We start from the raw sequence: 14,719 nt of genomic DNA on the forward strand, positions 1-14,719 counted from the left end.
CAGCAGAAATCAACAACATTTGTCAGGAGCAGCACATCCGTCTATTCGCCGAACATATGTATCCTGGAAGGGTATTACTACTAGGGACACTCCAAAAAAGTGACTCGACACTCCATTTTTCCTCAAATAAACCAAATAGTTGCACAAAAATAAACAGTTGCTCTATAAACATATCGCTTGATGGACCTTCTGATGTTGGAGTGCAGGATGTAGACAATAGAGTGCAAAATGGAGTGCAAAATGGAGTGCTAAGAGCGAAATAAAGCTTGAGTTGATATTTATCGATTTTATCATAATTATGTATATTAAATAATAATGTTAATATAAAAGGAATAGGAGAAAATTGATAATGATATGTGATAGCATCACACAGATGCATAAGAAAAAACTATTTATAGAAATTGTTTCTTTCTAAACATTTTCCTCAATGTTGACCTTTTTGATGTCCAAATATCTCCAAACTTTTTTGCGCAAATCATGCGTGTGACCCATCTTTTCACAAGCTGTTACAACCGATCGTTCGATAAAAGGCCATTGTAGTTTCTTTGCAGTTTTCATTTCTAATGTCGCCCAATGACATCCTGAAACGAACTGCATGATAAGAGGTAACGGTCGAGCATTCGTTCCTGGTCCTTCAAATGGTACAAACAACAATGGCGCCGTACAGTACATTCCATTTTCGTTTTTGTCATCTCTGTCCAGATACACAGCAATAGGTCGTCTGTATGTATCAGCAACAAGTTGAGCACAACTAGGAGTGTAGAACCAATGCTTGCTGGGGCACCTTGGATATTTGCCTTCAGTGTTGCGGGTGTAGTCAAGGCCAAAAGCGATCGTCTCCTCGAGGCGAGCAAGGTCATACATGCTGATGAAATACTTCGAATATATGTCCTTGTTTTTGTGCAGGCACTCTAGCATTTCCCTTTTGACCGTCATGAATTGTTCTTGGTCTCCTTTAACGCAATGCGCGATGGTGCGGAAGCCACACCAGCCGTCAGAAGCAATATTAACTGTCCCATGAATGCAATCCCTCGGAATATCTGGGTGAACTAAAAAGAAGAAAGACTCTGGTTTAGGTTCGGTACGAATCCTATATGTACAATCATATATACATTTATTAATATAAAATGGGAATAGTACGTATGACGAAGTATTGTTCTGAATACAAAAAGACTGACCTTTTACGAGCACGTTCCAAATACACAGTTTCTTGATCCCTTTTCGATGTTGAAAGGACATAGTCGTCGTGTTGTACTTCGCTGGTATGAAGGGCCTTTTTAGGCTTATCGTTACCAGCAGCATTAAGCAGCTCTTCTTTCTTTTCGGTCTCAAAAGAAGATGGGATCCTTTTGTCCTTCGTATTCTTGGGCCTTCCTTTCGTAGCAACTGGCTCAGGAAACGTGACTTCAGCGAGATCAACAGTCTCAACGTCTTCCTCAAGGATCTCCTCAAAACGGGATAAGAGATTGACTTTCTCTTGTTCGGTTTCCAGGGAAATGATTTTGTTCTTTAAGTTTGTAACGAGCTTCTCCATCTGGTGGTCAACTGATACTGCTGGGTCTTTAATTTCAAATAGAGCTATATAATACACAGGAAGCACATATATGAGAGGGTATCGACAACATGCTATTGTTAGTAGATGAAGCTGTATAATAGTACATACCTGAATCATACTGTAGAAGCCAACGTTTAGGAATCTCATTCAAATCAACAGCAGGACCGTTTAGGTTGATCATATGCTGGCATGGTAAACCAAAATTGATTCTACTCGTGCAAATACAATCCAACGTGTCGCAATTGATTTGATTGCCTACGTTTTTCCACGCACGGTCAAGCTCCTTCGAATTCGGATCAAAGCAAAGAAACTGACATGGCCGAAAAGGTTCCTTAAAGCTGCACTCTCACGCTTTGTAAAAAGTGGAGTGTTACGAAGCTCGTGTATGAAGTCCATCTTTTCTGTTTCAAACTTTTAAGCATTAAAGTTAGCTTATTTACATATCGCTACATATAAATTGAATAGCAAACACCGGAGATGAGTGAGAATATAGAATGCTTACTGTCTTCTTCATGACTTCGTTAATAGCTTTAAACGTGCGATAGAGGCTGCCCGTCGTTTGCATAGTATCTCTGATGATCCAATGAGTCCCTTCTGTTCGTGATGTGGTTCGCACATTAAGGTTGAACTGCTTTCCAGCCTGCGGTGCAGCCCATTTATCCTTGTAGGTGAGCACACTAGACGTAAAATAACGCGAGGGTACAGTGAGTTAACTAAATCACCCTTATCACATACTTAATCTACATAATTTCAAGCAAACCGTTACAAAGTAAGATATACATACCTTTCGAGATAATTGATGATTTTTGTCTTACGGGCAACTGCGATTTTGTTTCTTTTTTTCATTTCCTTGTCTTTTCTTTTTTTGTTTCGCAGTTCCTCTTTTTTTGTCGGCTTCTTTTCTTGTTCTTCATCGATTTCTTCTTTATCGTTCAGCTTCTTTTCTTTTGCTTCAGCCTTTTTGATATCTTGTTTTTCTGCCTGTTCGATCATTGCTGCTGCTGCATCCTCTGCTAGTTGGCGATATTCCTTGATTGCTTCTTCGAATTTCTCTTCGTCTTTGTACTTGTAAATCAAGCAATTCACAACGCTCTTGACTTGCTTGTACTTCGGAAAGCAGCCACCGAACTGAGAGATCAAATGCTGCGCCATGTGCCAACCGCATAAAAGATGAATCGATTTCGGAAAGATAGTATCGATGGCAGTGATGAGCGCCTTCTCGTTATCAGTAATGAAGATACCGACATCACCTTCGGGCCAAATAGTATCACGCATGGTCCTCATAGCCCACAGATAGGAGTCGGTTTTTTCATTGACGACGACTGCTGATGCAATTAAGATATTGTGTAGCGACGTCGTACCAAGGTTACTGATCCCAACAACGTTAATTAGTGGCATCTTGCTGTTGTTCGTTCCATATGTCGCATCGAGACTGATGACTTCTTTAAATCGCCTTGCTTTTTCCAAGCCAACTTGATGCGTAACGAACAATGCTTCCAATGTTTCCGTTTTCCTATCTATGCGATATCTTACGATATATTGATTGCTGACCAAGAAGCTGAATAGTTTGCTGAATGCACCAGATTTGTCGTCCTTGAATATTTTTTGGCGGAAATTGTAAATATCCTTGATTGTCACGATTGTGCCTTCGTCGTTGTTTTGTAACTCTTGACAAATCTTGGCTGGTTTGATAGAAGTCTCTGTCATTGACAAGATGCGACTGGCAATATCAGCTGTTGGGTTTCGATGTTGATGGTAAGATGCTGCTGCGTTACTGTCAAATAAATGATTGTGGCTGTCGGCGCTGCTGACACGTTTAATCACCCATTTTTTGATTTTCTGTATGTATGAGCCAAAGAGCTCCCAAGCACAACCGGTCTTCTGTGTCGATACCAGTCTTTCACGTTCATCATCGTCGATGTCATGACAGTTCCTGTAGATACCCCCCATGGACACAGTGGATGTAGATATTTCGACTGTTGCTGCGCTTGGTGGATGTTGCAAACTGATTCTTTAGGGCCATCTCTTGAACCTTTGCTCGGAGCTGATTTTTCGAATCATATTTGGTGCCAATAAGATCAACCAGGGTATATGTTCTTGTAGCGTTCATTTTGATAGAAAAGGGAGAGAGGAAGAAAAGGGGATTTATCCTTTTTCTTTTATAAACTTGTCAACTTATATAATAGACATCTCGTAGCTTTATCAGTCATCGTAGTAGTAAAAAATTTCATAAGCTCAACGCCTACGACGCCATCATGGCAATTGCAACACTCCAAACACCCCAAACGCCTGCAACGCAATCATGGCGATTGCAACACTTTAAACATTCCAGACACTCCAAACGCCTACAACGCCATCATGGCGATTGCAACACTTTAAACACTCCAGACACTCCAAACACTCCAAACACTCCAAACACTCCAAACGCCTACAACGCCATCGTGGCGATTGCAACACTCCAAATACTCCTCTTCCTTTAATAGTCCTTTTTTAGTATATTTATAGAGCATCTGTTTATTTTTGTGTAACTATTTGGTTTATTTGAGGAAAAATGGAGTGTCGAGTCATTTTTTTGGAGTGTCCCTAGTAATACCCATCCTGGAAACATGAAGAAAGAAGTGTCTAATTGCAGCAGAGTGCCCACGATGTTAATTGCATCTCCACAGCGGGTTCACCACCAAAAGTCTTGTGTCGTAGGTAATGATTCTGTAAAATGCCTTACACGTATTCCTTTGTGTGAATATGTCGTAAATATGAACATTTTGCTCGGCTAAACAAAGGCTTACCCCTATGAAAAGGAGAGGAGATATCGAAGCTAGAGAGAGAGAAAAGTTGCGCGAAAATGACAGGCACATTAGTTGTACATGAGCGATACAGACAAATTAATAACCAGCAAAATTTAATTTTACATACGGGCAAGAGTCACCAACACAACTTCTGCCAGGACAATCCATGCGCGCCATCTAGTAAATGTATAGTTTCAGCAGAATACATTATTGGAGCATTTTCCGATACATAAACTAGTCTCTCTTCACTTGATCTTTGCTGATGATTGGTTTGGCATGTCTGTGTCTCGCTGCTTTTTATGAATCTGCTGTCCCCCCTTGCTCTGTACAGTCACTGTCGTTAAATGATATGTAAGTTTTTTCAAAGCCATTGTTTGATCCAGAGAACAGAAATTGCTGAAAAGAAAGAGCATGTGTGATGTGTTAACATGCTTCTCAAAGCGAGAATTTATTATTCAAACATATTTTAAATAGCGTTAAGTGCTGTCATGTTGTTTACGATAACAGAAAGAGCAGTTTGCTCTGTCGATAAATCAAAAACACTATTCCAGTCGCACACAGAGGGTGCGTAAGTCATTATGCAGTCCCGCTTTAAAAGAAATGTAATAACCAAAAGGTATGCCTGATATGCAGCTCTGGAATTTCGGCAACATTTTTTTTTCTTACGCGTTTATATACCCATTTCATATGTATTGTCTGTGGTGGACCTGCTGTTCCCATCATCGATGATGGGAACGGATTGGGTGAGAAACCGGTTATTATGCGTTAATATAGGTGAAGTAGCGGTTAAAATTCTGATTCACCGTATGGAATGGTTACAAACAGGGCACTTTGGGTTAATTTTTCTATAATAAAAATGACGATGGTGAGATAAGGTAAAAACAAGGTGAGAATAGTCGAGAAGGTTATTCCAGGGTAGTCTAGGTGATTTCAGTAAACTAGCTTTTCTCTTTTTTTCACCGCGAATACCCAACGCAATATTATTGATATGAAAAATGATCAAATTTTGGAGCTATTTAAGAAGTTGTGTCTACGCATATCGGGATACAGATAATAGTGCCTATTTTCAATGTTTATCGACTTGAGCTGCATTGCCAGACAATCCAGATGAGAAGCGTCAGTCACATAGAGCCTAGATTGTGAGTGTGTGCCAATGGGAATATTTGTGAATGTAGCTGGATGTGCATCAAGTTCAAGACGTAGTAGACATAAGATCATTTTCTTTCCTTGGTGCTGATGACTAAAAAGCAAGAGTATAGTGCCAAACGTATCTGCCCACTGCAATGCATCATCACTGCTTTGGTCCCTACGCGCATTCAAATCCACAGGTAATGTCAGCTTTGCAAAGTCAATCTTTTTGGCGTTCAGGCGAGGCTTTGCTGAAAACTCGTGTTCACGTATAGTTTTCGTCGCTGCTGTTGCTGTTTCTGCTCGTGATGCCGTCATTGTCGTTATCGCTGTCGCTACTACTTTTACATTGACTACCGCTGCTGATACTTCCACCGGTTTCACTACTACCATTGTTCGTGCTGTCACTGTAACTGCTGCTTTGATTGCTTGCTGCGTTGCTGAAAGAGCCAGCGCCAGACTGCAGCTCTCGTGATTCTGGCGTTGTATAGCCGTAATCGTCACGACCGGGATCAGAGAAATCACCAGTGTCAAGATGTTCTCGATCAGCACTTCTACAGTTCTTTGAAGAGCACGGCGACTTCGAAATCACTGCGAATGCCAAGTCTATATTAAAAGATATGGGAAAAGTAGCGCTTTGGGCGTGTACAGACGTGTTCGAAACGCTGCAGGACAAGAACGGCGATGAGGCAAGAATACCTTCCTGGAAAAAGCTCAAGTTAATTGACAAGAAGCTGCTGGTTGACACTGTTTTCGAAGAGGCTCAAAAGCAAGGGCTACCAGTTCGTCAATGTGTGGGAAATTGATGTGTCGAACACATAGCATATGAACGATGGCATGATAAGGCGAAGTATTACAACAGAGAGCTCAGGAAAAAACTGGATAGAAAATATGATCAGCTGTAAAACATTACTTTGAAACGAGTTTACTCAAAGGATCATAATTTAAGTAGGGATACCACACAGCAAAGCACAACTACAAGCGTTAGTACACAGCAAGAAACAACAACAAGCGAGTCAAGGGTAATATATATAAAACTTGGCTACCATTATACTCTGTTGTGTATCTTCACTGTTAGGCGTCATTTATAGAAACGAAAGAAGAAGAGTAGACAGCAAGGTGGAAAGAAGCGCAAGTCGCGAAAACAATCAGCCGATTAGGCAAGTATCTGTGGTCTAAAGGGATGCTCGCGTTATTGTATATCTTACTAATTGATCACGCCTCAAATATAGGATTCACGCGCAAAGTGTAGTTGCTTGCTGGATATGGATTGATACCCTTCTGCATACTAGATACTAGATCACTGTAAACTATTACTTCTGGCTCTGTATATACATTATTATTTAACATTTGTATTTAAAGTATAATAGCGGTTGATAACGGTGTATTTGGGTGAGAGTCAGTGGTAAAAGTCGGGTAATACTGGTGAAAACGCAGAGGAAATAAGGATAATTTAAGGAAATGCTGGTCAACGACAGGTCAAAAAAAAAGAGTAGAGTGGGTGGATTTTTCCAGTTTACCCCATTCCTTCCGGTTAACATTTTAACCCGTTTTCCAACCCTTTTCGCACTCTTATTTTCCCGCAGTGTGAAATTGCAGTGCTGATCCACTCTTCATAATGTTTCGCGTTTCTAAAACGACAAAACTTTACTGAATAGCAAGAAAAAACAATACTGAAAAAGTTAAAAACTATCACTACACGCTACTGGGATTGACAAATGGTCCCCTTTGCATACAATTAGAAACTGTCTACATAATCATTTGATGATATAATAGCTAGCTTGTAGAAGCAAGAACAAATGTAATATAATGCTGCGGATGAAACATGACCAGATTTATCATCTGCTAAGGCGCGAGTAGTATCACAGGGTCGTGCACATAGCAATGTATGACATGTAAAAACTGTGTAGTAGTACATGAAAGCGAAAGTCCATCTACTTGCTAGAAGTAATGAGGAGGTTTGAGTATCATCCAATACTGTAACATATTTTCAGAGCATTGTTTGTAATGTGTGTCTACGCTTCCTATACACAGCCTCCTGTTTACTGAACTCAAAGGAACGCAACCAATTTATTGCCACATGCTTACTCTATTAAAAGCAACAGAGAAAGAAAGGGGCAACTGTTAAGAAAAGCCAAAAGCACCCACTTCTATCCGTAATTGACGGCTGCAAGGGAGGAAATGCAGCAACCCATTCCTTTTTCTTTACTAACAATAGCACTTTTTTTTTCTTTTCCTATCTTTTCTTGGCTGCATTTTAAGTTATTCTACTTCTTTATTCCTATGCCTTTAAATAAAAGCGATAACAACCAGCCAGTGCTTATTATCGGTGCGGGTATATCCGGACTTACACTGGCTAATGTGCTGAAATACCGTGGCGTACCTTACAAAATATTTGAAAGGGACGCATCTGCTTTTGCAAGATTTCAAGGGTGGGCAATTACATTAAACTTCTCTCTTCCCATGTTGAAAGCGGCAATCGCCCCTGCAAAGTATGCAACACTTGGAGCCAAGGCAGCAGTTAATCCAAATGATCGAGCTTCGTTTGCCGTGGTGGATGGCATTGAGAGCAGATGTTTGGGCCTGATGAGCGCGCCGCCGAATACCGATTTGTTTCGCCTTAACCGTGGGCGTTTCCGTACGTGGTTATTGGAGGACGTTATGGATGATGTTATATGGGGCAAGACATTTGATCACTACACCAATGTAGCAGTTGATGGTGATGGTGATGGCATCAAGAGCAGCAGCAGCAGCAGTAGCAGTAGTAGTAGTGATAGTAGTTGTAGCGGCATCAAGGTGATCTTTACGGACGGAACGGTAGAATATGGCAAGATACTCGTAGGCGCAGACGGGGTCCATTCACATGTATGTCGTCAGCTCATTGGTCCCGAGGCATTCGAACAAACTACCACAACAAATGCGCTACGCAATCTGGCTGCAAGCTACTGGATCAACGACGAGTTGCGTCGCGAAATCGAAAAACTCGGCCCATGCATGATGATCGCTCCTGCAAGTAAGAGTGATGACTCCAACAAGCACTCGACCTGTATCATTGCTTCGTTACTGGATGTTGACCATACACAGAAAAATCCCTATGAAATGATGTGGTCTGTAACTTGGCCAGAGAAAGATGCTGGTATTCACCTTGCAGCTGTCGAAGAAGGAAAAAAAGTATTACATCCGTCATCTTGGCTATCAGCATCGGTCAAAAGCTATTGTGCAACAGACAAGCTCCAGCGGGCCAAGGCAAAAGTGGTCGAGGCTGGGTTCACGGGACCATTAAGGCAGTTAGTAATGGAAACGCCAGTTAACACTAATGTACGTTCCCTGTATATCAAAGAGCGAGCACCGCATCCGAATCTCGAGGCGATCTGCAACCAGAAACAACATCAGCGTACAGTGCTTATAGGCGATGCTGCACACCCAATGACAAATCACGGAGGCCAAGGTTAGTTGAATGTTGTTTAGAAGGTGTCAACCAGTGGTAGTGGGTTACGTCTGAGAGATATAAGTCGGTGTGTCAGTGTTTAGCAAGTTGTCGCTAATTCTCGTGTGGTATCAAGCTGGAAATCACGCTATAGTAGATGCGTGTTTACTCGGTTTAGAACTTGCCAACGCGTACAAAGATGAAAGTGCTGTAGAAGACACAGTGAACGCGTATTACAAGGATATGCTACCTAGAGCTCGAGAAGCAGTGGCGGCCGCACATCAATCATGTATCAGCTACCATTCACCACGCGCTCAAGTTTTGGAATATTTAAATACTATAGCATCAGCAGGGATTGAAGAATACTGCTTTAAGCAAAAACCTACCCCATTACAGAGGCATTACATTGCCTCAAAATTATAATCATTATTATACATAACCTAAGACAATAATATTATAGCGGAATAGTTTCAGATGAGACTATTTTGATAATATTACACAAGCATCAAACGGCGCATTTCACTTGAGCACATGTACAATTCATATATAGCACATGTACAATTCATATATTATACGGTTCTCGTTTCTAGAAGTATTATTCATAGAATCAAAAACCCTATTTCGCCTATAAACAAAATTGTTTGTCTTCATATTATGATATCGCAGTAATATCAACTTGGACAGGGTTTTGTTTTTCCATGCTGGTCAGTTGGCTTTTAAACTCTCCCTCTACCCCCTTGCTTGATTGAGGATCCATATATAAAGAGTAATGCAGTTTTCAAAACGATGTCATGCATTTAAAAAACTATGATACACGCATGCATATGCATTTACTGATGCCCTTTGTGAGCAGATGGTCGTATGAAAACGTCTATAGCCGCGATCCTGCTGTCTTGGTCATCACCCCTTCTCACCCAATGAAGTCCAAGCTCATATCGTTAGCTTAAGCACCGTTCGATGGTTTTCTATCATATACGAATGGCTAAACAGAAACATTCTCTACTGGAAATTCTTTAGGCCGAACCAGCAGTCCAGCAGAAAGCTCTTACTTGAGGGTTGTGTCGCAGGCAATAAGTTCTCTTTGTTACACCTGTAACCTGAAGCCAACATTTGGGTCAAAGGAAGCTTATAATACGACTTGGCGATGTGCAGCCCCAAGACTTTAACAGAACCGGTGCGACTGTCCTGAGTCGTTATCCTAGCCCTACATACCTTACACGTTACATTTTAAGCCATTGCTTCGACGAAGAAGAAGCAACCACACTCCCAGAGTAATTCTACTACAGTGGTCCCCCGCTTTTTGCAGCCCCGCTTTTTGCAGATCCTCAGTTTTTGCAGATTTTTTTGGAGCAAACCCGCTCATCACTTAATAAAATTGCAGTTTCCTCACTTTTTGCATTTTGCAGGCCAAAAATGGGGACCTGCAATTTTCCGCTATTGACTCAGGAGCCTGGGACACAGAGTCTCGAACCAGTGACATCTACCTTATTTCCATAAAGAGATAATTTTTATTACACAAACTTTTTACAGCTAAAGATACGCGGTAATTGAAGATTGTATGGTCTGGCTTTGCTTTCTTATATCATCTCGAATCTTTCTGAGTTCGTCTCGGACTCTTTGGTGTTCTGGGGCATCTAGAATACTGATAGTTTTTTCTAGAGTTCTGATTTTTTCCCGCATAGTATATGCTGGAAGTACCGATTCAGAGTGAGCACCTTGGTCCCCATCATCACGATCATTATCAGCAACATTATCACCTGCTTTTATCTCTTCTTGGAGCACAGATTGAACAATCTCTTCATCGGAAAGCAGTGGATGGACAGCTGCAATTTCCTCAGGTGGATCTGCATCAAAAGTGAAGCTTTCCAGATTTTCAATGCCATAAATGAGGTTCAAGTGATCGTCAATCTGACCAAGAGCTACCTCATCTGCATTATCTGATGCACTGTTGACATTGTCATCAATTACTTTCTCTACTACCCCTGTTTTTTGGTAACAGTTTCTAATGGTGGATTCAGAGACTTTTTTCCAAGCTTGATGGCACCATGCAATTCCGGTCAAAACATTAACACGGAACGTGTTGCCATTATTAGCAGGTAGGCCTTTCTCCAGGCGCTCTTGAATGCTGTTATATGCATGCTCATATTGCAGATTCCTATTACAATAACAGAAATAATAGCCTTAGTATTTCCATCTACAATGCATGCAAGTAGATCACTAATCATCACAAAACATACTTGAAATGTACTTTAAAGCTGCGAATAATGCCGGCATCCAAAGGTTGCATTAATGAAGTTGTATTTGGCGGCAAATACACCAGCTCGATGTTCTTCGGGACATAATCACAGTAGTGACCGGAAAAGTTGTCAAGCAGCAAAGCAATCTTTCGCTTTTGATAGACCATAGAATTGTCTAACATTGTGAGATATTTCTTAAAAATCTCACGGGTCATCCAAGCATTGGCATTTCCACAGTACTTGGAGATATCGATTTTCTTTCTTTGGGCCTATGATTGCGTAAAAGACATTTGTGAGTAAGTCATCAATTTGACCTTGAAGAAGTATCACATACTTGATCAAAACAATTTGGCCGCTTTGCCTTGCCAATGAACCAAGGATACCACTTATCAGAACCATCAGCATTCACTGTGAGGACTAATGTCAACCGCGATTTATCCTGTTTGAATCCTTTGAATGACCTAGGTGCAATGGTAGTCACGGGGGCACTTGCGTAGAATACTGCAGTCTCATCCATATTGTAGATGTCTCTTAGGGGATAATTTCTCAAGACTTCCTGGATTTCCGGCAGCTGAGCTTCTGCTAGTGTGACATTAGCAGAGCTTGCTTCACCACTGATTGTTTGCACCTTCAACTTGTAGCGGTTTTGGAAGCGATTTTGCCAACCATTTGAGAACGTCAGTTCGTTGGACGGAATACTCAGTTTGGCTGCAAAATTTTCACCGGCTTTTCTGATAATATCCCAATTGACTGGGATCTTCTCAAAAAATCTTTGCTCTATCCACGTATAGAGGGCATATTCCAATTCCTATTTGTTCTTTATTAATTATATGGATAGCGAAGAAGTATTCGAATAATTTAGACCTACGGGAAACTTTGCACGCGACTTTTGTCTTTTACTACTGTCAACACCCTTCTCTTCATCTCGCTTTCTTTTCATGATCATTCTCGAGATAGTTGTTTCGTTGGGAACATTTTCAAGCTTGTATTTTCCTTTAGCCCAGTCAAGCAATTGGCCATAAGTAATCTTGTGATTTTTTTGCTCTTGAGCAATGTAATGTTGATATAAAGCGTCGTTTTGCTCGTCAGTAAGCTTTTGGTATTTCGCTTTTACCATAGTGGTGTGGAGATGTCGATAGTGCAGTATATAAACATCAAGAGTGAGACGACAGCCTTTTATATAAGAGTTGAGTTATAATAAGTAGCCTCAGCACAGCACCGATATCTTTTAATTGGTTTACTATCATTGACACTTAATTAACATAATAGACTCAGTCTGTGTAACATCTCATACTCATCCTCACTTTTTGCAGTTCCCCACTTTTTGCAGTTTTTTCCACCAAAAACCGCTGCTGCAAAAAGCGGGGGACCACTGTACTGCGGCAATCCACCACCTTCAGGAACCCTTTCCTAGCCAGGCACGCCTCAGTGTTCACGGTAAGGATTATTATTAGTGCATATACTATCTCAAGGAAGGCCATAACCATAACGATCCTCATCTAATTTTAAAGTGATCGACCTTGCTATAAGATATGTGGTTGTTCAGGAAAAAAGTACAAATCCGATACTAGAACAAAACGTTCTGTATCGAATCATATAAAAAAATGCGGTTCTTGTCGAATGCTTTATTGATACCATACACACCCAGAGGTTTTTTGTGCAGATTTGTTTACAAACAATGAAGGATTCAAAAAATTGCCTTTTACGGTCGAGCATCTAACAAGGTGGGGGGAGCGGGGGTTATGCATATTGGGTGATCGAGAGAAAGCTTCAACGATCGTTCCAATAGGCGTAAACAAACAAGCAAGCAAGCAAGAGGGCGTTCAGATTTTTCAGTTCAGAATTATTTGTAAAAACGACATTTGAAAAAAGTACACAGTAGAAAGAGAAATAGAACTAAGGACGCGACTACTACTACTACTACTATTACTGTCATACTTCTAGCTAGGATACAGGTCACGACGAAGGTAGATATTATGAAGGAGGGAATGGGTATGCTTACCTCACTTATCAGACTACATAAGACGGCAAGTATCAGCTATTGCTCTGTATGGTATAAACAGTTGATTAGAAAAGGCATCCTAGGAATAATACACATATCAACTTCGTCCATTACCTTAACATGGGATAAATGTAAAAGAGCTAGATACACAAGAAGTAAACAGATCTATGCCACACCAATATGCAGAACGGTGGACGAGATTTGGCCAGGAAATTTGCAGAAGAATATATGCTACGTCATATATGTGAAGGTGGTCGTTTCGTGGATTGTTTTTCAGGAGTTTGGGAAACCTGCCGTCCAGATGTTATCGCTTCGTATGATATGATCCTGCGTTGGTACAAAGTGGGCTCGTTCTGGCAGACAACACAAACAGCAGTAAGAAGCTTAAGGTTGGCCTAGCTGCCTTGTTCTATAATCCGCCAAGACGAGTGGGTTGACACTAGATGTCATCACGGCGAAACAAGGCGACGAGTACTATGTTCAAGCTTACGATTTTGTTCTGGCTGCTGGTGAAGCTGCGTCAATGCATTTTTGATTGCTGCGTTCAAGACATCGCAAGCAATTTTATCGTCGTGCGGTTACCTCGCGATGATTTCGTCCTTAATAGCACTGACGAAGATCTTGTTGTCGAAGTTTTCGACATGTCACAAAGTCCAATAACGAGTGGGCCACAGAGAGACTCGTTGAGCGCCAATAAGTCGAAGTTTGGGACTTGCTGGTGGCTCAAAAACACGACGTACAACTTTGAAAAAATCGTTTACTAAACCCATTCCTTCAATCTTTTCTTTATAACATTTCTCTTCTTAATACGTTACCTATGTCTCATTCCTATACCCTTTGTTGATAATTCTTCTATGCATTTTAACGAACCTCTTTTATATTCTTTCTGGATGATTTTTCTATGCGTTTTATGACCACCTTTTATATTCTTTCTGTATGATTCTTATGTCCGTTTTCTATGCCCCTCTAAATCCTATTTTTTGTCTTTCGCTTCTTTTCTTATATGCCAGTTTTTATTAATATATTTTATGCCTCTTCAGTAAAGTGTTGTTACAACTACAAACAGATTACTTTTCTGTGATTGCGTAATTACATTTTCATTACAAAGACATTGTAAATCTGGCAGCTTAATTAGCGGAAACCAATTGTGATTGGACAGATCGTGTACGTGGTGGGTGCTCACTTCCAGGAGGGGGGCGTTGAATAAGCGAGAGAGTCCTTTTCGTACAAGAAATGCAAACAAAGACGCACCAAAAAAGTCTCCCAGGTTGTTTGGGGGAGGCTGCTCACCTCCTTTGAAAACGGGCCGAAATTGTGTCCAATAAATCATGGTATCTTAAAGTTTGTCAATCTGGGTGTGTACACACCCAAAGTGCCCCGTTTCCCAATTTGGAACATGGAAAAGTAAACAGAGATCAAGAAAAATTTCCTTTTACAGAAGGGGCATGTGAGATGATTTTTGGGGGATTCCACTTTCGGGGGAGATGTAACTGGGCAACGGAGGATGAGTTTCATTTTATTTTACGCCCTCAATGGGAAGCGTTGCAACGAATACAAAAAAAACGATAGCTGGTGACGACGCTG

At 40.9% G+C, this 14,719-nt stretch overlaps 3 protein-coding genes across 3 annotated transcripts; 2 read left to right on the forward strand and 1 right to left on the reverse strand.

Annotated features, from left to right (window-relative positions):
• Window positions 1-5,129: 5,129 nt before the first annotated feature.
• Window positions 5,130-6,078, reverse strand: BDB00DRAFT_506621 (uncharacterized protein). The gene has a single exon (XM_053117640.1). The coding sequence runs from the start codon at window positions 5,860-5,862 to the stop codon at window positions 5,341-5,343; it is 522 nt and encodes a 173-aa protein (XP_052977506.1). The 5' UTR covers window positions 5,863-6,078; the 3' UTR covers window positions 5,130-5,340.
• A 1,426-nt stretch (window positions 6,079-7,504) lies between these two features.
• On the forward strand, window positions 7,505-9,509 carry BDB00DRAFT_506677 (uncharacterized protein). Its single transcript, XM_053117641.1, has 2 exons — window positions 7,505-8,917; window positions 9,033-9,509. Exons 1-2 carry the CDS (start codon window positions 7,651-7,653, stop codon window positions 9,317-9,319), a joined length of 1,554 nt encoding a protein of 517 aa, XP_052977507.1. The 5' UTR covers window positions 7,505-7,650; the 3' UTR covers window positions 9,320-9,509.
• A 4,069-nt stretch (window positions 9,510-13,578) lies between these two features.
• Window positions 13,579-13,899, forward strand: BDB00DRAFT_833626 (uncharacterized protein; the record flags this gene model as incomplete). Its single annotated transcript, XM_053124277.1, has 1 exon — window positions 13,579-13,899. The coding sequence occupies one exon, from the start codon at window positions 13,579-13,581 to the stop codon at window positions 13,897-13,899; it is 321 nt and encodes a 106-aa protein (XP_052977508.1).
• Between the last annotated feature and the right edge of the window lie 820 nt (window positions 13,900-14,719).

Source organism: Zychaea mexicana, assembly GCF_025766255.1.
Source record: "Zychaea mexicana strain RSA 1403 chromosome Unknown BDB00scaffold_60, whole genome shotgun sequence".
NCBI lineage: Eukaryota > Fungi > Mucoromycota > Mucoromycetes > Mucorales > Lichtheimiaceae > Zychaea > Zychaea mexicana.